This window comes from Sebastes fasciatus, chromosome 7 (assembly GCF_043250625.1).
Source record: "Sebastes fasciatus isolate fSebFas1 chromosome 7, fSebFas1.pri, whole genome shotgun sequence".
NCBI lineage: Eukaryota > Metazoa > Chordata > Actinopteri > Perciformes > Sebastidae > Sebastes > Sebastes fasciatus.
This window is the reverse complement of record NC_133801.1, coordinates 22,987,899-23,012,380: the sequence shown is the minus strand read 5'-3', so window position 1 is coordinate 23,012,380 and position 24,482 is coordinate 22,987,899. Positions and strand designations below refer to the sequence as shown.

Genomic DNA, 24,482 nt, shown 5'->3' with positions numbered 1-24,482 from the left:
CACTCTCCTCACATTTTACAATACACATATATATTGTGATATTAATTATTGATTGATGATTAATCTGCTATATGCAATAATGCTACATGATCCAAGTTATTTGTCATCAGCCTGCTTTGTCAATTACTAATAATATTGGTATTACTACCAACATATTTTTCTGCCTTTACATATGTATTGTATAGAGAAAAAGCATTAATTCTGTCTGAATGTTTTATGACTCAATGCCCCGAGCCATGATTGCTTTCTTTGTGTTCCTCTCTGGTCGCAGCAGGATTATGTAACATTTAGGTCCAAACAGTGCCACCAAGAGACCAAAACTGGAGGCCAGGATGGCGAATACCTCCACTGCATCTGCATATTTGCCTGGTGAGCTGACATAAGCGGGGACAAAGGCCACCCATACAGCACAGAAGATCAGCATGCTGAAAGTGATGAGCTTGGCCTCATTGAAACTATCTGGAAGATTCCTCGCCATGAATGCTAGTAGGAAGCTGAGGATGGCCAGTAAGCCAATGTAACCCAGTAACACTGCAAAACCAACTGTGGATCCGACTACACACTCATAAACTATCTTGTCATTGTGGTATTGAGTGTTTTTATGAGGAGCTGGTGAAGCAGAGACAAGCCAAGCAGTGCAGATTGCTGCCTGGATAGAAGTCAGAACCATAACTGTCCCTCTCTGCTGCAGAGCACCAAACCACTTGAGACTGGCTCCTCCTCCTGGTTTGGAGGCCTTGAACACAGCCAGAACCACCATGGTTTTCACCAGGATGCATGACACACAAAGTACAAAGCTGATCCCAAATGCTGCATGTCTCAGTTGGCATGTCCACATCCTGGGATGGCCGATAAACAACAGTGAGCAGAGGAAACATAATTTAAGTGATATCAATAGCTGGAAACTCAGTTCTGAATTGTTGGCGCGTGCTATAGGGGTGCTGCGATGATAGATGAAGATGCCCAGGACAACAGCACAGATGAATGTGCCCAACAATGTGGTGAGTGTCAGGAATATACCTAGAGGCTCTTGATAGGAGAGGAACTCTATTTTCTTAGGAACACAGTGGTCACGCTGGGGGCTGGACCAGAAGTCCTCTGGACAACTGGTGCACTCCATGGAGTCTAAGAAAACATTGATAGTGTTAAGATTAATGCTTAATTACATCCCTAAACTGCAATGTTTAAAACTGAATACCGACCAGTCTTATTGCTGATCTTTCCCTCAGAACAAGGGATGCAGTCAAAACAGCACTCAGGTTGCCCCTTCTTTCTGGCCATTCGGGCACCTGGAGGACAGCTCTCACTGCACACTGACCGGGGTGGCTTTAGGGAGAAAAATACACATCTGTTATTGAGTCAAATAACTATAATGAGCCATGCATGGTACACAAAAATAGGTGTCTAAAAAATCAGAAGCAACCTCTTTGGATTCAAAGTTCCAGAAGATTTTGTCTTCATCAAGTGTTAGTTCTTCACCTTTGGCTGACTCTTTGAACTCGCCCACACTCTCAACTTTAGTTCGTCCATCAGGGAGCCACAGCCAGTTCATGACATCATATATTGGTAATGCATCACCATTCTCATCAAATGATACTTGATCACCAAATGGTGCGGTGAAGTTGACCTTTTCCAAGTAATACACAAGCTAAGAATATCAGAATAACGGATAGAGGAAAATCAAAAAGGACAGATGAAAACTCAATTCTATATGACCATGGTGAACACAGTGGTATCTAATATTCAATAATCAACCTACCTACTGCACCTATGAACATATGAAGATATTAACAATTCCAACAAAGCATTTCCATTAAATTTAAGTCACTGATATTACTGTATACCCACTGACAATACACTCTGACCTGATAATATTATCCAATGCTGTCACTTTGTTGTAGGGGGAATCCTTTCAGCTATCTGCTATGCACTTTAAGATTAGTAATCTTATAGCTTTGTATTTAATCCTATACCTGAAATGTTACTCCACAAGATAGCATAGGATTTAGTCACATGAACAGGTGGAGTGTATACTGATATCCCACCTGCCATAGCTCCAGCCTTTGCAATCTGGCACAGCTGTGTCCGCTGAAAGGCCCTCTCCCTGGCACACAGCGCAGCATGTCTTCAAGAGCATACGCCAGAGCATACACAGCCTTGTACACGTTATACTCTGGCCTGAGGTTTGAAATGTCCAAGAACTCAGTCTCCACACTCTCTAGATCTTCCTGTCCAGTGCATAGTACTCCCCCAGCCTCCACCCAACCTGCTGGAGGTGGTGCAAATCTACACTGAAATGTGTATTCCCAAAACTGATTTACCTGAAATGTATTAAAACTTTGTGTTATACATGATGACATCATACTGTATTATTCTTACAAATACCAGACTACTACACTTTGTCTATATCTGTCTGTAGATTTCTGCTAAATTCACCAAACGTTATCATTAGATAATGCCTCATTTGCATATTTAAACATAACATTTCAGAATAAAAGTAATACAAAAAATAATTTTCTTAGTATAAGTAATCAACTGGGGAAGTTTCATGGTGATATCTTAGATTTTTAACCCAATTCAGCAGGAGTGTCTTCAAAATGTATTGAATTTTATAATACATATCCTTAAAGACCGTTTTCTCAAAATGAGTTATGTAAAAACCTTTGCCTCTAATATGTCAACAAAATGAAACAGCAATTTTGAACTTAGCATCATCCAATGTTCAGATTTAAACATAAAATTTCAGAAAACTTGTAATAAAAAAATAATTGTCCTAATATAAGTTATCAACTGGGGAAGTTTCCTGGCAATATATATTAGTTAAATGTTTTAAGCTATACACCTGGTGTGTCTCCACTTAAACTCACCACATTATTTCCGCGGCTGTTCTGTTGTATGTCAGGACGTATTCTTAACAGGAAGTCCCTGAGTCCTGGTATTTCTCCTCGACGGATGGCAATGCCCAGTGTTCCACTCAGGTGCGGCATGAAGTGGGGGGTCTGGAGCACAGTAGCTGCAGTCCAGGCTTCACTGGCCATCCACTGCAGGCCTGTCACATTCTGTCTCACCACCTATGCATTGCATTATATAAAATATATAAATTCATACTGTCATGATACGATTGATGTCTTGTCTCACTCAAACACATGTAAAACCCTTTTATTTCAGACAATCAAAACATTAAGTTGTAGAATTATATAAACATATAATTAAGCTATAATTGAAGCCACACCTCTTCCATGAGGTTAATCACGTGACTCTGAAGTGCAAAAACAATGACCACACGAGCTGTAGATTTCCTCATCAAATCCACAATTCTCCTTAGTTCAGCTGGGTCTTTGCCCCAGGGCAAAACTTCTAAATAGGCCAGACAACCTCCACCAGACTGAGCCAGATCAGATTGGAAGGATCGTGCAGCGTGGAGTCCATAATCATCATTACTGATCAGCAGACCAGCCCAAGTCCAGCCAAAGCGCCTGAGAATCTGAATCATAGCACGCACCTAAGTAAATACAGAGTTGAGGGATTAATGCACAGGCAAGAATAATCTCTCAGTGTGAAACCTGATAAACAGATTCCACAATTGACCATGTTTAATTGGTGCCTTTCAGCTTTGTTATCTGAGACCAAACGACTCCATCAATGGCACAAACAATCTGACAAGTTTTACACAAAAACAACATATTTTTCATTGCAGTAAAGGGATGTTATTTCAAAGGAATGTTTCAGTGCACATGCTTTTTTTTAATGCATTCTTATTTTGCCGATTGATGGTCACCTGGAAAGCATCACTTGGGATCGTCCTAAAGAAGGAAGGAAACTTTTGCCGGTCACTCAGGCACGAACATGTGGCAAAATAACTCACCTGTGAAAGACACAGACTGTACATCCTAAAAACATTCAAATCCTTCATTGGCTGATTAGTCCAATGTTAACAATTGACATTCCATTTCAAATTAAAATATTTTAAAAGAATCATGGTGGAAAACTTACCATAGGTAATCTGTACAAACCTAAGACAGCGGAGATGGCAATAGAACCACTAGAGAAAGTATCACCCACAATCCCAAGGACTGGAGGGGTTCCTACACAGGTCTTGTCCAATATAAACTGCTCCTCTGGACCACTGGCTAATGACAACGCTGCGCGGAATCCAATTCCTAGGTTGTTGCAGTTGTCATTAAGACTGTATCCAAGAGTCACATTAGATAGCAGGTTGGAGTTTCTGTTGATCTCATCAATAGCAAAGGCCATGGTCTGGGCCTGTCTGAATCCTAGAACATCAAAACTAACAGAAAAATACCATTGTTGGAAAATTCAACATGATACAGTAACCTGTGCTGACATTAACTTGTTGCACAGTTACAGATTTTGCAAACAATTAAGCACGTTGAATAGCAACAATTATTACAATACTTGGTTAAAAAAAAATAGAGGAGACAAGTGATATGTCTAAAATGGCATGAATACACAATGTAATTCTGACTGGGTAATATCTTATCATATAAAATACATTTTACTAATGGGATTAGCTTCTTCCAGTTTCTGCATTTTGTTGTTTCCCTGACATACTGACCTGTGGCAGGTTGGCTGTTGTGGCTCTGAGGTAAAAGACAGGTCAGGAAACACAGAAAAGAAGTTGATCTGAAACAGCCCTCCCAGAACCACATCACCAGCCTTGTGCATCCCATTTAGATGAAACTGTCCTTGTAACCGGCAGGAGGTGGAATGGAGAGGGGAGGGCAAAGCAGAAGAAAAGTAGGAATACAACAACACAGAGTACATGAGCAATAGGAGGTTGATATCTAAAAATGCCCACATGGCTTTCCTCCTGTTTACTCCTTTTCTGACTCAGTGTCAACCCCTTTTATTGACTTGCAGCATTGTTTAATCTTACACACCACCCATCAGCGCATACACAAAAGTAAGGGCAGGGCCTTATATGCATTTCATTAGAGACTGATTTTGTATTGAGGTGGAATTAATTTTGTGCACTTTTAATTACATCTCACCCAGGCAACTTTTGCAACCTTTCCAACCCAAATTGAAGTTGTGGATGACCGCTATGATTGATCTCTACTGAAACTTGCGTGTGATTTGTGGTGTGATAAGCATACCGAATTAAACTCACCAAATGCTCAAATTAGCCCCAAGTATGTCCACTAGATGGTAGCAGCATACCAAGACACTCAGTGAAATATTACATCTTCCCTTGCTCTGTGTTTGTTTGATGGAGGGTTATTGTATGTGGCTGGCAACCAATATTAACTTGGCAGGTATTAGATATGATCAGTTCTGCAGAAACATATGGGCAGGACAGATTTCCCCATCAGTCTGTCTAATTTGCAATTGTCTAGATCTGCTAACTGTATTTCTACGATTACAGGCAGAAACCTGTTAACAAATTGATAGTCAGTGCACGCACATACTTTTCCAGGCAGGATGACATAACTTAACTCTATTCCTCCTAAAATGTAGCAGAATATTGCATCAATTAAAACACTGGCTTTGTCTGACTCAAACACATAAAAGCATCTTATGTAGGACGCATTTAAGTAAAACATGCAGCAAATCCATGCAGGCGTAATGGCAGAAAATAATGATAACAGTAAACACAAAAACACAAAAAGTTACAATTCTATTCTGTATAATGTTAGGCCATTGCATAGTCATGGCTTCCAGAAGATTAGTTAATGATTACGTACTTAAAACATGAATGAGGATCTAAATGCCAGTGAACTACTAGTAAATGAGTAACTCTCAATCAAATTTGTGGGATATCTTTTTTTAATGATATTCAACTTGATAATATTCAGGGATGTGAATTTTAATGTATATTTTGCCTGAATATGATGAATAAAACATCTGTTAAGAATTCTGCTCTCTCTGATTTTTTAAAGGAATCAATTGTAAAGATAATGATGAAGTAATGAGGGACTCCTCATTAACTATTTAGTATTATGTCTCACTTTACTTTGGGGGGACACAAATAGGGTAAGTAATCATACGTTAATGATGAGGTAATGAGGAACTCCTCAGTAAGTACTCTGTATTATGTCTCACTTTATTGGAGGGACACAAAAACAATAACTTATGTTTAAGTAATCAGTAATTAATGAGTCGTTACTAGTTTTGTGCTGCTCAGCAGATGATACAGAGTTAATCTGGAACAAGTCATGAAAGTGGTGAAGTCAAGTCAATTTCAATTTTATTTGTATAGCCCAATGAATTAGTCAGAATTATCAATATGCTTAGAACATATAGAATTAAGTTCATGATAATTAACTCTGCTTACATTTCCTTTAGTTTCATGTTATGTTGGTAACTTTTATCTCATCAAAGCTCGCAGTCTCATAAACCCAGCAGCCTGTCTTTTTCAGAGCAACCGCTCTCTCTTCTCGGTTGCTCTCACCCACACTGGATGGCTGTTTGATATGCTCTGAAATTAATCTTATCCCTTCATTTACTGTGTAAAAAGCGCACATATTTATCAACATGTATAGGCCTTTCTCTGTAGTGTTTGTATAGCTACATGTTTTGATAACAAGGTTTATCTGTGTTGTGTAATTGGTTAATTCATTTTAATTCAATTGATCAAGTTTTATTCAGTGGTTTATATCCTAAAATGTTTAACATCTTTCTACTGCAGATGAAGACAAGATGTTAAATATGGAATAATTAATTATGTGAAACAAAAGAAATAACACAACCGGGGCACGGGCTGCTTGCCTGAAAGAACGACTTTAAATAAAGTACATTTTGATCTGAGAGACCCCTCAAGCCACTCCATACAGCACAATCCACCAATCTACTCATCAAAGGTGATATATAAATACATTTTCAGAAGTGAAAGTGTTTGATGATTAGACTAATAAACACATTTATAGTCATTTATTAAATAAGGTAATTTTAAGAAATTGATAGTTAATATTAGATGCAAGAAGAATTAGGAAATCCATCAATAAATTCTAAACCTGAATTAGACCACGCCTAAATTTATGATAGGAAACTGCTTCACAATCTCCCTCGATGGTTCTTATATTATCTGCTGCTGAATGATGCATTAATACCAAAACTAAATTGAATTGATGGGCAAACATCAAAAAACAAATTCCAATAAGAAAGATATCAGTCACTGAATTGACCTGGTAACTTTTAATTTGTTTCTATTCATAAATGTTCAACATTGTATTCACAGTAATCCTTCAATTATCCTTTATTCAATTTATTCATTTTTCCTTTTGTTTTATGATTTATTCAATTATCCTCTATTAGTAGTTTAGTCATGTAGTTAGTCAAATAAACATGTATTTTATAAAGAACTTTGTTATTTGATTTGTGTGTGTATATAAACAATTTGAATCACTGTTCACCATGCCCAAGAACGCCGTAGCAACCCTGAGATTATGAGACTCAATTGATTTGTATACAATTTTAGATTTTTCCCTATTTTTATAAAATGGGGTGGTACCTGTGTAAATTCTGATATTAAAACTCATTGTGTGTGACATCTGAAGCTGAGTGTCACCACTCTCCTTCACATTTTACGATACATATACATATTCTGATATAAATTATTGATTGATGATTAATCTGCTCTATGCAATAACGCTACATGATCCAAGTTATTTGTCATCAGCCTACTTTTTCAATTACTAATAACATTACTATTACTACCAACAAATCTTTCTGCCTTCATGTTTGTATTGTATAGAGTAAAAGTATTAATTCTGTCTGAATGTTTTATGACTCAATGACCCGGGCCATTATTGCTTTCTTTGTGTTCCTCTCGGGTCTCAGCAGGATTATGTAACATTTGGGTCCAAACAGTGCAACCAAGAGGCCAAAACTGGAGGCCAGGATGGCGAATACCTCCACTGCATCTGCATATTTGCCTGGTGAGCTAATATAAGCGGGGACAAAGGCCACCCACACAGCACAGAAGATCAGCATGCTGAAAGTGATGAGCTTGGCCTCATTGAAACTATCTGGAAGATTCCTTGCCATGAAAGCTAGCAGGAAGCTGAGTATAGCCAGTAAGCCAATGTAACCCAGTAACACTGCAAAACCAACTGTGGACCCGACCACACACTCATAAACTATTTTGTCATTGTGGTATTGAATGTTTTTATGAGGAGCTGGTGAAGCAGAGACAAGCCAAGCAGTGCAGATTGCTGCCTGAATAGAAGTAAGAACAATAACTGTCCCTCTCTGCTGCACAGTACCAAACCACTTGAGACTGGCTCCTCCTCCTGGCTTGGAGGCCTTGAACACAGCCAGAACCACCATGGTTTTCACCAGGATGCATGAGACACAGAGTACAAAGCTGATCCCAAACGCTGCATGTCTCAATTGGCATGTCCACATCCTGGGACGGCCGATAAACAATAGTGAGCAGAGGAAACATAATTTAAGTGATATCAATAGCTGGAAACTCAGTTCTGAATTGTTGGCGCGTACTATAGGGGTGCTGCGATGATAGATGGAGATGCCCAAGACAACAGCACAGATTAATGTGCCCAACAATGTGGTGGCTGTCAGGAAGATACCCAGAGGCTCCTGATAGGAGAGGAACTCTATTTTCTTAGGAACACAGTGGTCACGCTTGGGACTGGACCAGAAATCCTCTGGACAACTTGTGCACTCCATGGAGTCTAAGAAAACATTGATAGTGTTAAGATTAATGCTTAAATTATATCTTCAAACTGCAATATTTAAATCTGAATACCAACCAGTGTTATTGCTGATCTTTCCCTCAGAACAAGGGATGCAGTCAAAACAGCACTCAGGTTGCCCCTTCTTTCTGGCCATGCGGGTACCTGGAGGACAGCTCTCACTGCACACTGACCGGGGTGGCTGTAGGGAAAAAAATAGACATATGTTATTGAGTCAAATAGCTATAATGAGCCATGCATGGTACACAAAGTAGGTGTCTGAAAAAACAGAAGCAACCTTTTTGGATTCAAAGTTCCAGAAGATTTTGTCTTCATCAAGTGTGAGTTCTTCACCTTTGGCTGACTCTTTAACCTCGCCCACATACTCAACTTTAGTTCGTCCATCAGGGAGCCACAGCCAGTTCATGACATCATATATTGGTAATGCATCACCATTCTCATCAAATGACACTTGATCACCAAATGGTGTGGTGAAGTCGACCTTTTCCAAGTAATACACAAGCTAAGAATATCAGAATAATGGATAGAGGAAAATCAAAAAGGACAAATGAAAAATCAATTCCATACGACCATGGTGAACACAGTGGTATCTGGTATTCAATAATCATTCTGCCTACTGCACCTATGAACATATGAAGATATCAATAATTCCAACAAAGCATTTCCATTAAAGTGAAGTCACTGATATTACTTTATACCCAGTTTCAATACACTATTGGGACCCACCAATGTGACTGGTGGCAAGTGACCACATGAACTCAGTCACATGATCCTTGACCCATGGACTCAGCTCAGTAGCCATTGGCTACTGTAGCATTATTTCTCATTCACACATGCTTGTGAAATTCACCTGGGACAAAAGCAAAGGACATTTCTTTGTTCTTTTTTTTCTTCACCCCCTTCCCACCCCTGCTGACCTGCGGGAGGTGAGCTCTGCTCGCGAGTGCCTGCCTTTTTGACCAGCTTACTTCAAGAAATAAGAGTTAGGAAGTTAGCACCAAGCTACCAAGCTGCAGTAACAGGACTGAATCAGTTTCCCTCCAAACTGCACAACTGGATTCAAGCACAGCAAGGAGAAAGACTTTGACCCTGGAACCACTTTCTCCAGCCTGCTTCCTCCAACTCCTCCATCTTGGAATTGCAACCTTTTCCTCCATGGATTTGTAACGTGCTGGGCTTACCTTAGCATTAGCAATTGAACAAGGCTGAGCAACTTTGATTTCCGGAATGTACCTGTATTGATATGTTTAATGTTATTCATTAAGTTTGAGTGATGTGATATTATTTGTAGTTAAGATATTTGGGTAGCTGGCATTGACACATCTGATGTGGTTAGTTTATGCTTCACATAGACATGGTCTTGCATGCAAACTAACCATCTTTTCTAACCCACTGCATTATCTGACACACATTAAGATCGCATATATAAACTGTGAATTAATTTTAAACATAAACATACACATTCAGATAATCTCAACCCCCACATCAACGCCCCTCTTTGTCCTTCCTGAGCACATGTGCTCCGAACAACAAAGAGGCCATGTTGTAACATGTGTGCGGCCATCTTTGGTCCAGCCATCTTCGTAGTTTTACAGTGCTCGTCATATTGTCTGTAGGCACATGCAGACATCTTGAGACAAGTAGCCATCTTGTCTTTGTTTCTCACTCCCCCCCCGCCCCTCTCTCTCTCTCTCTCTCACACACACACACACACACACACACATGCTCACACACTGTGTTTGGTTTGTTTAGTTTAGTTATTTAGTTAGATTAATATTGTGCTTTACACCTTTATTATCTTGTAAATAAATGTTTGTGGATTATACATGCTGGTCTGCTTAATATTGTACAAGAGTGAATAATGCCAACCTCTGCTATGTCAAGAACTCCAATATCCTTCAACCTTTACTATCTATTTTGGTTATAGTTATTAATTTAATTATTAATCAAAGTTCAAAATGTATAGTTTATTATATTTAATGGCACTTATCTATGAGACTACATTAATGTGCTATCATTTTCTCTTTGTTTCAAAGAGTGGTGCCCCGAGAATGATTTAATATACATTAAATCATATTATTCAATATAATTAATAATTATTTTGATAATTATTATTGACTTTTGATAGCCATTTTAATGTCTTTTGAGCTTATGTACCAATGTAATTTGGTGCCCTGTTATTATTCGTATATTGTTAATATCAATTTTATTAATATTGATAATTATCTTTAATATTTTCTTATAACTAGACCAGCTCCTATCTGCGTCCCCAACAACATTCGGACCTGACAATATTATCCACTGCTGTCACCTTGTGGTAGGGGGAATTGTTTCAGCTATCTGCTATGTGCTTTAACATTTGTAATCTCATAGCTTTGTATTTAATCCTATACCTGAAATGTTACTCCACAGATAGCATAGGATTTAGTCACATGAACAGGTGGAGTGTAAACTGATATCCCACCTGCCATAGCTCCAGTCTTTGCAAACTGGCACAGCTGTATCCGCTGAAGGGCCCTCTCCCTGGCACACAGCGCAGCATGTCATCAAGAGCATACGCCAGAGCATACACAGCCTTGTACACGTTATACTCTGGCCTGAGGTTTGAAATGTCCAAGAACTCAGTCTCCACACTGTCTAGATCTTCCTGTCCAGTGCATAGTTCTCCCCCAGCCTCCACCCAACCTGCTGGAGGTGGTGCAAATCTACACTGAAATGTGTATTCCCAAAACAGATTTACCTAAAATGTATTAAAAACCTTGGGTTAAAAATTATGACAACATACTCTATTATTCTTACAAATATCAGATCAGATTTAAATTTTAAGGTGAGACACTACAGGCAAAAACATTGTTTTTCATGAACTGGTCAATTTTGAAATGTTAGGGCTATTTTGCTTCCATAACATGTCTCCTTTCAGACTAGTGGAAATAAAACATCCAATTAGGTGTTTATTTTACTACACTTTGTATATACACACGTGGACAAAATTGTTGGTACCCTTCCGTTAAAGAAAGAAAAACCCACAATGGTCACTGAAATAACTTGAAACTGACAAAAGTAATAATAAATAAAAATTCACTGAAAATTATCTATTGAAAATCAGACATTGCTTTTGAATTGTGGTTCAACAGAATCATTTTAAAAAACAAACAAATTAAACTGGCCTGGACAAAAATGATGGTACCCCTAGAAAAGATTGAACATAATTTGACCATAGGGACATGTTAAACTAAGGTGTGTCCTGTAAATAGCATCACAGGTGTCTTCAAACTTTTAATCAGTCAGTCTGCCTATTTAAAGGGTGAAAAGTAGTGACTGTGCTGTTTGGTATCATGGTGTGTACCACACTGAACATGGACCACAGAAAGCTAAGGAGAGAGTTGTCTCAGGAGATTAGAAAGACAATTATAGACAAGCATGTTAAAGGTAAAGGCTATAAGACCATCTCCAAGCAGCTTGATGTTCCTGTGACTTCAGTTGCACATATTATTCAGAAGTTTAAGGTCCACGGGACTGTAGCCTACCTCCCTGGACGTGGCCGCGAGAGGAAAATTGATGACAAATTGAAGAGACGGATAACACGAATGGCAACCAAAGTGCCCAGAACAACTTCCAAAGAGATTAGAGGTGAACTCCAAGGTCAAGGTAGATCAGTGCCAGATCGCACCGTCCGTCGCTGTTTGAGCCAAAGTGGACTTAATGGAAGACAACCGAGGAGGACGCAAATCATAAAAAAGCGAGACTGGAATTTGCCAAAATGCATATTGACAAGCCACAAAGCTTCTGGGAGAATGTCCTTTGGACAGATGAGACAAAACTGGAGCTTTTTGGCAAGTCCCATCAGCTCTATGTTCACAGATGCAAAAATGAAGCATACAAAGAAAAGAACACTGTATCTAATGTGAAACATGGAGGAGGCTGAGTTGTGTTATGGGGCTGCTTTACTGCATCTGGCACAGGGTGTCTTGAATCTGTGCAGGGTACAATGAAATCTCAAGACTATAAAGGCATTCTGGAGCGAAATGTGCTGCCCAGTGTCAGAAAGCTTGGTCTCAGTCGCAGGTCATGGGTCCTCCAACAGGATAATGACCAGAAACACAGCTAAAAACACCCAAGAATGGCTTAGAACAAAACATTGGACTATTCTGAAGTGGCCTTCTATGAGCCCTGATCTAAATCTTATTGAACATCTGTGGAAGGAGCTGAAACATGCATTCGGAGAAGGCACCCTTCAAACCCGAGACAGCTGGAGCAGTTTGCTCACGAGGAGTGGGCCAAAATACCTGTCGACAGGTGCAGAAGTCTCATTGAGAGTTACAGAAATCGCTTGATTGCATTAATTGTCTCAAAAGGTTGTGCAACAAAATATTAAATTAAGGGTACCATCATTTTTGTCCAGGCCAGTTTCATTAGTTTGTTTTTTAAAATGATTCTGTTGAACCACAATTCAAAAGTGATATCTAATTTTCATTAGTTAATTTTGAGTAAATTTTTATTTATTATTACTTTTGTCAGTTACAAGTTATTTCAGTGACCATTGTGGGTTTTTCTTTCTTTAACAGAAGGGTACCAACAATTTTTTCCACGTGTGTATGTGTCTGTAGATTTATCTTAAATTCACCAAATGTTATCATTAGATAATGCCTCATTTGCATATTTAAACATAACATTTCAGAAAACTTGTAATACAAAAAATAAGTGTCTTAGTTTAAGTAATCAACTGGGGAAGTTTCATGGTGAAATCCTAGATTTTAATCCAATTCACCAGGAGTGTCTTCAAAATGTAGTAAATTTTACAATATATCTTTGTAGGCCGTTTTCTTTGAAAAACCTTTGCCTCTAAAATGTCAACAAAATGAAACAACAATTTTGAACTAAGCTTTATACAATGTTCAGATTCAAACATACAATTTCAGAAAACTTGTAATAAAAAAACATAATTGTCCTAATATAAGTTATCAACTGGGGAAGTTTCCTGGCAATATATATTAGTTAAATATTTTAACCTATACACCTGGGGTATCTCCACTTAAACTCACCACGTTATTTCCATAGCGGTTGTTGTGTTGTATGTCAGGACGTATTCTTAACAGGAAGTCCCTGAATCCTGGTATTTCTCCTCGACGGATGGCAATGCCCAGTGTGCCACTCAGGTACGGCATGAGGTGGGGGGTCTGGAGCGGAGTACCTGCAGTCCAGGCTTCACTGGCCATCCACTGCAGGCCTGTCACATTCTGCCTCACCACCTGTGCATTACATGATATAAAATATATAAATTCATACTGTCATGACACGAATTATGTCTTGTCTCATTCATGCATGTAAAACCCTCTTATTTCAGACAATCAAAACATTAACTTGTAGAATTATATAAACTTATAATTAAGCTTTAATTCAAGTCCAACCTCTTCCATGAGGTTAATCATGTGACTCTGATGTGCAAAGACAATGACCACACGAGCTGTAGATTTCCTCATCAAATCCACAATTCTCCTTAATTCAGCTGCATCTTTGTCCCAGGGCAAAACTTCAAAATAGGCCAGACACCCTCCACCAGACTGAGCCAGATCAGATTGGAAGGATCTGGCCGCGTGTAGTCCATAATCATCATTACTGACCAGCAGACCAGCCCAAGTCCAGCCAAAGCGCCTGAGAATCTGAATCATAGCACGCACCTAAGTAAATACAGAGTGGAGGGATTAATGCACAGGCAAGAATAATCTCTCAGTGGGGAACCTGCTAAACAGATTCCACAATTGACCATGTTGGTGCCTTTCAGCTTTGTTATCTGAGACCAAACGGCTCTATCAATGGCACAAACAATGTGACAAGTATTACGAAGACAACATAATTTTCATTGCAGTAAAGGGATGTTATTTCGAAGCAATGTTTCAGTGCACATGCTTTTTTTTATGCATTTTGCCGATTAATGGTCACCTGGAAAGCATCACTTGGGATCGTCCTAAAGAAGGATGGAAACGTTTGCCGGTCACTCAGGCACGAACATGTGGCAAAATAACTCACCTGTGAAAGACACAGACTGTATATCCTAAAAACATTCAAATCATTCATCGGCTGATTAGTCCAATGTTTATAATTGACATTGCATTTCAAATTAAAATACTTTAAAAGAATCATGGCGGAAAACTTACCATAGGTAATCTGTACAAACCTAAGACAGTGGAGATGGCGATTGAACGTCTAGAGGAAGAATCTCCCACAATCCCAAGGACTGGAGGGGTTCCTACACAGGTCTTGTCCAATATAAACTGCTCGTCTTGACCACTGGCTAATGACAACGCTGCACGGAATCCAATTCCTAGGTTGACGCAGTTGTCATTAAGACTGTATCCAAGAGTCACATTAGGTAGCAGGTTGGAGTTTCTGTTGATCTCATCAATAGCAAAGGCCATGGTCTGGGCCTGTCTGAATCCTAGAATATCAAAACTAACACAAAAATACCATTGTTGGAAAATACAACATGATACAGTAACTGTGCTGACATGAATGTGTTGCACAATTACAGATTTTGCAAAAAAAATAAACCAGTTGAATAGCAACAATTATTACAATACTTGATTAACAATAAATAAATAGAGGACACAAGTAATACGTCTAAAATGGCATAAATACACAATGTAATTCTGACAGAGTAATATCTTATCATATAAAATACATTTTACTAATTGGATTAGCTTCTTCCAGTTTCTGCATTTTGTTGTTTCCCTGACATACTGACCTGTGGCAGGTTGGCTGTTGTGGCTCTGAGGTAAAAGACAGGTCAGGAAAGACAGAAAAGAAATGGATCGAAAACAGCCCTCCCAGAACCACATCTCCAGCCTTGTGCATCCCATTTAGAGGAAACTGTCCCTGTAACCAGCAGGAGGTGGAATGGAGAGTGTTCCCTCCAGCACAAGAAAAGTAGGAATACAACAACACAGAGTACATGAACAAGTGGAGGTTGATATCTAAAAATGCCCACATGGCTTTCCTCCTGTTTACTCCTTTTCTGACTCTGTGTCAACCCCTTTTATTAACTTGTAGCATTGTTTAAGCTTGCACACCACCCATCAGCGCATACACAAAAGTAAGGGCAGGGCTCAATATGTATTTCATTGGAGACTGGTTTTGTATCGAGGTGGAATTAATTTGTGCACTTTTAATAACATCTCACCAAGGCAATTTTAGCAACCTTTCCAACCCAAATTGAAGTTGTGGATGACCGCTATGATTGATGTCTACTGAAATTTGCGTGTGATTTGTGGTGTGATAAGCATACCGAATTAAACTCACCAAATGCTCAAATTAGACCCGAGTATGTCCACTAGATGGTAGCAGCATACCAAGACCCTCAGTGAAATATTACATCTTCCCTTGCTCTGTGTTTGTTTGATGGAGTTTTTGTATGTGGCTGGCAACCAATATTAACTTGGCAGGTATTAGATATGATTAGTTCTGCAGAAACATGCATGACAGATTTCCCCATTAGTATGTCCAAATTGCAGTTTTATAGATTTTGTAACTGTATTTCTACGATTACAGGTAGAAACCTGTTACTTATTTACATCAACATATTTATTGTGAGTGCATGCACATATTTTTGAGATTACTTAACTCTATTCCCCCTAAAATGAAGTAGAATATTGCATCAATTAAAACACTGGCTTTGTCTGACTCAAACACATAAAAGCATCTTATTTAGGATGCATTTAAGTAAAACATGCAGCAAATCCATGCAGGCGTAATGGCAGAAAATAATTATAACAGTAAATACAAAAACAAAAAAAGTTACAATTCTTTTCTGTATAATGTTAGGCCATTGCATAGTCATGGCTTCCAGAAGATTAGTTAATGATTACGTACTTAAAACATGAATGAGGATCTAAATGCTAGTGAACTATTAGTTAATGAGTAACTCTCAATCAAATTTTATGGATGTTTTTGTTTTAATGATATTCAACTTGATAATATTCAGGGATGTGAATTGTAATGTTTATGTTGTCTGAATATGATGAATAAAACATCTGTTAAGAATTCTGCTGTCTCCTATTCTTCAAAGGAATCAATTGTAATGATGATGAATTAATGAGGGACTCCTCATTAACTATTCAGTATTGTGTCTCACTTTACTGGGGGGGACACAAAAACAATAAGTAATGTTTAAGTAATCAGTAATTAATGAGTCGTTACTAGTTTTGTAATGACTTTTGATTCAGAGTTAATCAGGAACAAGTCATGAAAGTGGAGAAGTCAAGTCAATTTCAATTGTATTTTTATCGACCAATAAATTAGTCAGAATGATCAAGTCAAAAATATTCACAAACTAATCATTATTTAATGATTCATTAATATAGGTTCTCCCTGTCAGTTCTCTAGTAACTCATCATTATCTACGATATAATACTCCATTACAAATTATCAGTGAAGTACTCATTAGATCCTGGACAGGTCGCCAGACTATCACAGGGCTGACACGTAGAAACAGACAGCCATTCATACTCACATTCACACCTATAGACCATTTAGAGTCAACAATTAACCTAACCTGCATGTCTTTGGACTTTGGGAGGAAGCCGGAGATCCCGGAGAAAACCCACGCTAAAATGGGGAGAACATGCAAACTCCACAGACAATGGCCCCAAGCCGGGTTTGAACCTACGACTCTCTTGCTGTGAGGCAAAACATTGGAGCAACAAGTGAAGAAACAAAGGAGAATTTATGGCCTATTCCCTGGGTTTTAAGACTATCTACATTCCTTTGAGATGTTGGCTCACAGTCGCCCAAAGACACATGCAGCTGTGAATGAGACCAAAATGGAAATTACATTTAATGCAAATGAACATGTACTTTAATTGATGTGTTGTGCTTTGCTAACATATGTCTAATAACAGGAAGTTTTGTTTAACATATATATTTTTGGGACAAGACTAAAATTGAAAGTAGTAGGAACCAGCAGAGACACAAGTCTGTCTCACACGTCTGTCCTCTCCCTGCCTTCTTTTGGAAATCCACATTTGTGACTCAGTTGGTTTAGTTAAATTTTTCTAGTTTCACTCATTTTTAATTTAGATAACTCAAATATTCATGCTGATAAGTCGTTAATTATAAGCTGTAGATAAAACATTTCCTTTATGTTAATCACTTGATGAGATCCTGCTACATAAATATTTGTACGTGTGTATATTATACGTCCCCAGAGATCTTAAACAGAAATTCAGGTGCACACTAATGCTTCAGTTAATCTTATATCTGATATATATATTTTAATCTAGTTGAAATGTATTACAACTTTTAATGTTGATTGTGAACCATATATAAATTTACTCATTTTGTTAAATATGCTTAGAACATATAGAATTAAGTTCATGATAATTAACTCTGCTTACATTTCCTTTAGTTTCATGTTATGTTTGTAACTTTTATCTCATCAAAGCTCACAGTCTCATAAACCCAGCAGTCTGTCTTTTTCAGAGCAACCGCTCCCTCTTCTCGGTTGCTCTCACCCACACTGTATGGCTGTTTGATATGCTCTGAAATTAATCTTATCCCTTCATTTACTGTGTAATAAGCGGACATATTTATCAACATGTATAGGCCTTTCTCTGTAGTGTTTGTATAGCTACATATTTTGATAACAAGGTTTATCTGTGTTGTGTAATTGGTTAATTCATTTTAATTCAATTGATCAAGTTTTATTCAGTGGTTTATATCCTAAAATGTTTAACATCTTTCTACTGCAGATGAAGACAAGATGTTAAATATGGAATAATTAATTATGTGAAACAAAAGAAATAACACAACCGGGGACACGGGCTGCTTGCCTGAAAGAACGACTTTAAATAAAGGACATTTTGATCTGAGAGACCCCTCAAGCCACTCCATACAGCACAATCCACCAATCTACTCATCAAAGGTGATATATAAATACATTTTGAGAAGTGAAAGGGTTTGACGATTAGACTAATAAACACATTTATAGTCATTTATTAAATAAGGTAATTTTAAGAAATTGAGAGTTAATATAAGAAGAATTAGGAAATCCATCAATAAATTCTAAACGTAAATTAGACCAAGCTTAAATTTATAAAATGAAACTGCTTCACAATCTTCCTCGATGGTTCTGATATTATCTGCTGCTGAATGATGCATTGATACCAAAACTAAATTGAATTGATAGGCAAACATCAAACAACAAATTCCAATAAGAAAGATATCAGTCACTGAATTGACCTGGTAACATTGAATTTGCTTCTATCCATAAATGTTCAACATTGTATTCACAGTAATCCTTCAATTATCCTTTTTTCAATTTATTCCTTTTTCCTTTTGTTTTATGATTTATTCAATTATCCTCTATTAGTAGTTTAGTCATGTAGTTAGTCAAATAAACATGTATTTTATAAAGAACTTTGTTATTTGATTTGTGTGTGTATATAAACAATTTGAATCACTGTTCACCATGCCCAAGAACGCCGTAGCAACCCTGAGATTATGAGACTCAATTGATTTGTATACAATTTTAGATTTTTCCCTATTTTTATAAAATGGGGTGGTACCTGTGTAAATTCTGATATTAAAACTCATTGTGTGTGACATCTGAAGCTGAGTGTCACCACTCTCCTTGACATTTTACGATACATATACATATTCTGATATAAATTATTGATTGATGATTAATCTGCTCTATGCAATAACGCTACATGATCCAAGTTATTTGTCATCAGCCTACTTTTTCAATTACTAATAACATTACTATTACTACCAACAAATCTTTCTGCCTTCATTTTTGTATTGTATAGAGTAAAAGTGTTAATTCTGTCTGAATGTTTTATGACTCAATGACCCGAGCCATGATTGCTTTCTTTGTGTTCCTCTCGGGTCTCAGCAGGATTATGTAACATTTGGGTCCAAACAGTGCCACCAAGAGACCAAAACTGGAGGCCAGGATGGCGAATACCTCCACTGCATCTGCATATTTGCCTGGTGAGCTGACATAAGCGGGGACAAAGGCCACCCACACAGCACAGAAGATCAGCATGCTGAAAGTGATGAGCTTGGCCTCATTGAAACTATCTGGAAGATTCCTCGCCATGAATGCTAGTAGGAAGCTGAGGATGGCCAGTAAGCCAATGTAACCTAGTAACACTGCAAAACCAACTGTGGATCCGACTACACACTCATAAACTATCTTGTCATTGTAGTATTGAGTGTTTTTATGAGTAGCTGGTGAAGCAGAGACAAGCCAAGCAGTGCAGATTGCTGCCTGGATAGAAGTCAGAACCATAACTGTCCCTCTCTGCTGCAGAGCACCAAACCACTTGAGACTGGCTCCACCTCCTGGTTTGGAGGCCTTGAACACAGCCAGAACCACCATGGTTTTCACCAGGATGCATGAGACACAAAGTACAAAGCTGATCCCAAATGCTGCATGTCTCAGTTGGCATGTCCACATCCTGGGATGGCCGATAAACAACAGTGAGCAGAGGAAACATAATTTAAGTGATATCAATAGCTGGAAACTCAGTTCTGAATTGTTGGCGCGTACTATAGGGGTGCTGCGATGATAGATGGAGATGCCCAAGACAACAGCACAGATGAATGTGCCCAACAATGTGGTGGCTGTCAGGAAGATACCTAGAGGCTCTTGATAGGAGAGGAACTCTATTTTCTTAGGAACACAGTGGTCACGCTTGGGGCTGGACCAGAAGTCCTCTGGACAACTGGTACACTCCATGGAGTCTAAGAAAACATTGATAGTGTTAAGATTAATGCTTAATTATATCCCTAAACTGCAATGTTTAAAACTGAATACCAACCAGTCTTATTGCTGATCTTTCCCTCAGAACAAGGAATGCAGTCAAAACAGCACTCAGTTTGCCCCTTCTTTCTGGCCATTCGGGCACCTGGAGGACAGCTCTCACTGCACACTGACCGGGGTGGCTGTAGGGAGAAAAATACACATCTGTTATTGAGTCAAATAACTATAATGAGTCATGCATGGTACACAAAATAGTTGTCTAAAAAATCAGAAGCAACCTCTTTGGATTCAAAGTTCCAGAAGATTTTGTCTTCATCAAGTGTGAGTTCTTCACCTTTGGCTGACTCTTTGACCTCGCCCACACTCTCAACTTTAGTTCGTCCATCAGGGAGCCACAGCCAGTTCATGACATCATATATTGGTAAGGCATCACCATTCTCATCAAATGACACTTGATCACCAAATGGTGTGGTGAAGTTGACCTTTTCCAAGTAATACACAAGCTAAGAATATCAGAGTAACGGATAGAGGAAAATCAAAAAGGACAGATGAAAACTCAATTCTATATGACCACGGTGAAAACAGTGGTATCTAGTATTCAATAATCAACCTGTCTACTGCACCTATGAACATATGAAGATATTAATAATTCCAACAAAGCATTTCCATTAAAGTGAAGTCACTGATATTACTGTATACCCAGTGACAATATACTCTGACCTGATAATATTATCCAATGCTGTCACTTTGTTGTAGGGGGAATTGTTTCAGCTATCTGCTATGCACTTTAAGATTAGTAATCTCATAGCTTTGTATTTAATCCTATACCTGAAATGTTACTCCACAAGATAACATAGGATTTAGTCACATGAACAGGTGGAGTGTAAACTGATATCCCACCTGCCATAGCTCCAGTCTTTGCAATCTGGCACAGCTGTGTCTGCTGAAAGGCCCTCTCCCTGGCACACAGCGCAGCATGTCATCAAGAGCATACGCCAGAGCATACACAGCCTTGTACACGTTATACTCTGGCCTGAGGTTTGAAATGTCCAAGAACTCAGTCTCCACACTCTCTAGATCTTCCTGTCCAGTGCATAGTACTCCCCCAGCCTCCACCCAACCTGCTGGAGGTGGTGCAAATCTACACTGAAATGTGTATTCCCAAAACTGATTTACCTGAATGTATTAAAAACTTTGTGTTATACATGATGACATCATACTCTATTATTCTTACAAATACCAGATTACTACACTTTGTCTATATCTGTCTGTAGATTTCAGCTAAATTCACCAAACGTTATCATTAGATAATGCCTCATTTGCATATTTAAACATAACATTTCAGAAAACAAGTAATACAAAAAATAATTTTCTTAGCATAAGTTATCAACTGGGGAAGTTTCATGGTGTTATCTTAGATTTTTAACCCAATTCAGCAGGAGTGTCTTCAAAATGTATTGAATTTTATAATACATATCCTTAAAGACCGTTTTCTCAAAATGAGTTATGTAAAGACCTTTGCCTCTAATATGTCAACAAAATGAAACAACAATTTTGAACTTAGCATTATCCAATGTTCAGATTTAAACATAAAATTTCAGAAAACTTGTAATAAAAAAATAATTGTCCTAATATAAGTTATCAACTGGGGAAGTTTCCTGGCAATATATATTAGTTAAATGTTTTAACCTATACACCTGGGGTGCCTCCACTTAAACTCACCACATTATTTCCGCGGCTGTTCTGTTGTATGTCAGGACGTATTCTTAACAGGAAGTCCCTGAGTCCTGGTATTTCTCCTCGACGGATGGCAATGCCCAGTGTTCCACTCAGGTACGGCATGAGGTGGGGGGTCTGGAGTACAGTAGCTGCAGTCCAGGCTTCACTGGCCATCCACTGCAGGCCTGTCACATTCTGCCTCACCACCTATGCATTGCATTATATAAAATATATAAATTCATACTGTCATGACACGATTGATGTCTTGTCTCATTCAAACACATGTAAAACCCTTTTATTTCAGACAATCAAAACATTAAGTTGTAGAATTATATAAACATATAATTAAGCTATAATTGAAGCCACACCTCTTCCATGAGGTTAATCACGTGACTCTGATGTGCAAAAACAATGACCACACGAGCTGTAGATTTCCTCATCAAATCCACAATTCTCCCTAGTTCAGCTGGGTCTTTGTCCCAGGGCAAAACTTCTAAATAGGCCAGACAACCTCCACCAGACTGAGCCAGATCAGATTGGAAGGATCGTGCAGCGTGGAGTCCATAATCATCATTACTGATCAGCAGACCAGCCCAAGTCCAGCCAAAGCGCCTGAGAATCTGAATCATAGCACGCACCTAAGTAAATACAGAGTGGAGGGATTAATGCACAGGCAAGAATAATCTCTCAGTGGGAAACCTGATAAACAGATTCCACAATTGACCATGTTTAATTGGTGCCTTTCAGCTTTGTTATCTGAGACCAAACGACTCCATCAATGGCACAAACAATCTGACAAGTTTTACACAAAAACAACATATTTTTCATTGCAGTAAAGGGATGTTATTTCAAAGGAATGTTTCAGTGCACATGCTTTTTTTTAATGCATTCTTATTTTGCCGATTGATGGTCACCTGGAAAGCATCACTTGGGATCGTCCTAAAGAAGGATGGAAACTTTTGCCGGTCACTCAGGCACGAACATGTGGCAAAATAACTCACCTGTGAAAGACACAGACTGTACATCCTAAAAACATTCAAATCCTTCATTGGCTGATTAGTCCAATGTTAACAATTGACATTCCATTTAAAATTAAAATACTTTAAAAGAATCATGGTGGAAAACTTACCATAGGTAATCTGTACAAACCTAAGACAGCGGAGATGGCAATAGAACCTCTAGAGAAAGTATCACCCACAATACCAAGGACTGGAGGGGTTCCTACACAGGTCTTGTCCAATATAAACTGCTCCTCTGGACCACTGGCTAATGACAACGCTGCGCGGAATCCAATTCCTAGGTTGTTGCAGTTGTCATTAAGACTGTATCCAAGAGTAACATTAGGTAGCAGGTTGGAGTTTCTGTTGATCTCATCAATAGCAAAGGCCATGGTCTGGGCCTGTCTGAATCCTAGAACATCAAAACTAACAGAAAAATACCATTGTTGGAAAATTCAACATGATACAGTAACCTGTGCTGACATTAACGTGTTGCACAGTTATAGATTTTGCAAACAATTAAGCCCGTTGAATAGCAACAATTATTACAATACTTGGTTAAAAAAAATAGAGGAGACAAGTGATATGTCTAAAATGGCATGAATACACAATGTAATTCTGACTGGGTAATATCTTATCATATAAAATACATTTTACTAATGGGATTAGCTTCTTCCAGTTTCTGCATTTTGTTGTTTCCCTGACATACTGACCTGTGGCAGGTTGGCTGTTGTGGCTCTGAGGTAAAAGACAGGTCAGGAAAAACAGAAAAGAAGTTGATCTGAAACAGCCCTCCCAGAACCACATCACCAGCCTTGTGCATCCCATTTAGATGAAACTGTCCCTGTAACCGGCAGGAGGTGGAATGGAGAGGGGAGGGCAAAGCAGAAGAAAAGTAGGAATACAACAACACAGAGTACATGAGCAATAGGAGGTTGATATCTAAAAATGCCCACATGGCTTTCCTCCTGTTTACTCCTTTTCTGACTCAGTGTCAACCCCTTTTATTGACTTGCAGCATTGTTTAATCTTGCACACCACCCATCAGCGCATACACAAAAGTAAGGGCAGGGCCTTATATGCATTTCATTAGAGACTGATTTTGTATTGAGGTGGAATTAATTTTGTGCACTTTTAATTACATCTCACCAAAGCAACTTTTGAAACCTTTCCAACCCAAATTGAAGTTGTGGATGACCGCTATGATTGATCTATACTGAAACTTGCGTGTGATTTGTTGTGTGATAAGCATTCCGAATTAAACTCACCAAATGCTCAAATTAGCCCCAAGTATGTCCACTAGATGGTAGCAGCATACCAAGACACTCA

At 38.5% G+C, this 24,482-nt stretch overlaps 3 protein-coding genes across 3 annotated transcripts; all 3 read right to left on the bottom strand.

Annotated features, from left to right (window-relative positions):
- Positions 1 to 214: 214 nt before the first annotated feature.
- LOC141770810 (extracellular calcium-sensing receptor-like) lies at positions 215 to 4,767 on the bottom strand. The gene is made up of 9 exons (XM_074640656.1): positions 4,577 to 4,767; positions 3,994 to 4,288; positions 3,779 to 3,865; positions 3,233 to 3,502; positions 2,868 to 3,071; positions 2,046 to 2,321; positions 1,424 to 1,648; positions 1,203 to 1,326; positions 215 to 1,125 (listed from the first exon to the last, which is right to left on the bottom strand). Exons 1-9 carry the CDS (start codon positions 4,684 to 4,686, stop codon positions 215 to 217), a joined length of 2,502 nt encoding a protein of 833 aa, XP_074496757.1. The 5' UTR covers positions 4,687 to 4,767.
- Positions 4,768 to 7,286: 2,519 nt separating this feature from the next.
- Positions 7,287 to 15,542, bottom strand: LOC141770809 (extracellular calcium-sensing receptor-like). Its single transcript, XM_074640654.1, has 9 exons — positions 15,418 to 15,542; positions 14,831 to 15,125; positions 14,616 to 14,702; positions 14,084 to 14,353; positions 13,718 to 13,924; positions 11,140 to 11,415; positions 8,953 to 9,177; positions 8,733 to 8,856; positions 7,287 to 8,654 (listed from the first exon to the last, which is right to left on the bottom strand). The coding sequence occupies exons 1-9, from the start codon at positions 15,525 to 15,527 to the stop codon at positions 7,744 to 7,746; spliced, it is 2,505 nt and encodes an 834-aa protein (XP_074496755.1). The 5' UTR covers positions 15,528 to 15,542; the 3' UTR covers positions 7,287 to 7,743.
- A 3,964-nt stretch (positions 15,543 to 19,506) lies between these two features.
- LOC141770808 (extracellular calcium-sensing receptor-like) lies at positions 19,507 to 24,057 on the bottom strand. The gene is made up of 9 exons (XM_074640653.1): positions 23,867 to 24,057; positions 23,285 to 23,579; positions 23,070 to 23,156; positions 22,524 to 22,793; positions 22,159 to 22,362; positions 21,337 to 21,612; positions 20,715 to 20,939; positions 20,495 to 20,618; positions 19,507 to 20,417 (listed from the first exon to the last, which is right to left on the bottom strand). The coding sequence occupies exons 1-9, from the start codon at positions 23,974 to 23,976 to the stop codon at positions 19,507 to 19,509; spliced, it is 2,502 nt and encodes an 833-aa protein (XP_074496754.1). The 5' UTR covers positions 23,977 to 24,057.
- Positions 24,058 to 24,482: the final 425 nt, after the last annotated feature.

What these genes read in the sequence shown, in the direction of transcription:
- LOC141770810 (XM_074640656.1), bottom strand. Translation starts at nt 4,686, where the DNA reads ATGCACAAGGCTGGTGATGTGGTTCTGGGAGGGCTGTTTCAGATCAAC. An exon ending in TCCCAAGTGATGCTTTCCAG is followed by an intron (nt 3,503 to 3,778) that starts GTGACCATCAAT and finishes GTATTTACTTAG; the next exon opens with GTGCGTGCTATGATTCAGAT. An exon ending in GGAACTTTGAATCCAAAGAG is followed by an intron (nt 1,327 to 1,423) that starts GTTGCTTCTGAT and finishes TTCTCCCTAAAG; the next exon opens with CCACCCCGGTCAGTGTGCAG.
- LOC141770809 (XM_074640654.1), bottom strand. Translation starts at nt 15,527, where the DNA reads ATGCACAAGGCTGGAGATGTGGTTCTGGGAGGGCTGTTTTCGATCCAT. An exon ending in ACCGCTATGGAAATAACGTG is followed by an intron (nt 11,416 to 13,717) that starts GTGAGTTTAAGT and finishes AATACATTTTAG; the next exon opens with GTAAATCTGTTTTGGGAATA. An exon ending in AAAGATCAGCAATAACACTG is followed by an intron (nt 8,655 to 8,732) that starts GTTGGTATTCAG and finishes ATGTTTTCTTAG; the next exon opens with ACTCCATGGAGTGCACAAGT.
- LOC141770808 (XM_074640653.1), bottom strand. Translation starts at nt 23,976, where the DNA reads ATGCACAAGGCTGGTGATGTGGTTCTGGGAGGGCTGTTTCAGATCAAC. An exon ending in GTTTGTACAGATTACCTATG is followed by an intron (nt 23,157 to 23,284) that starts GTAAGTTTTCCA and finishes TGTCTTTCACAG; the next exon opens with GTGAGTTATTTTGCCACATG. An exon ending in AAAGACTGGAGCTATGGCAG is followed by an intron (nt 20,940 to 21,336) that starts GTGGGATATCAG and finishes TGATATTCTTAG; the next exon opens with CTTGTGTATTACTTGGAAAA.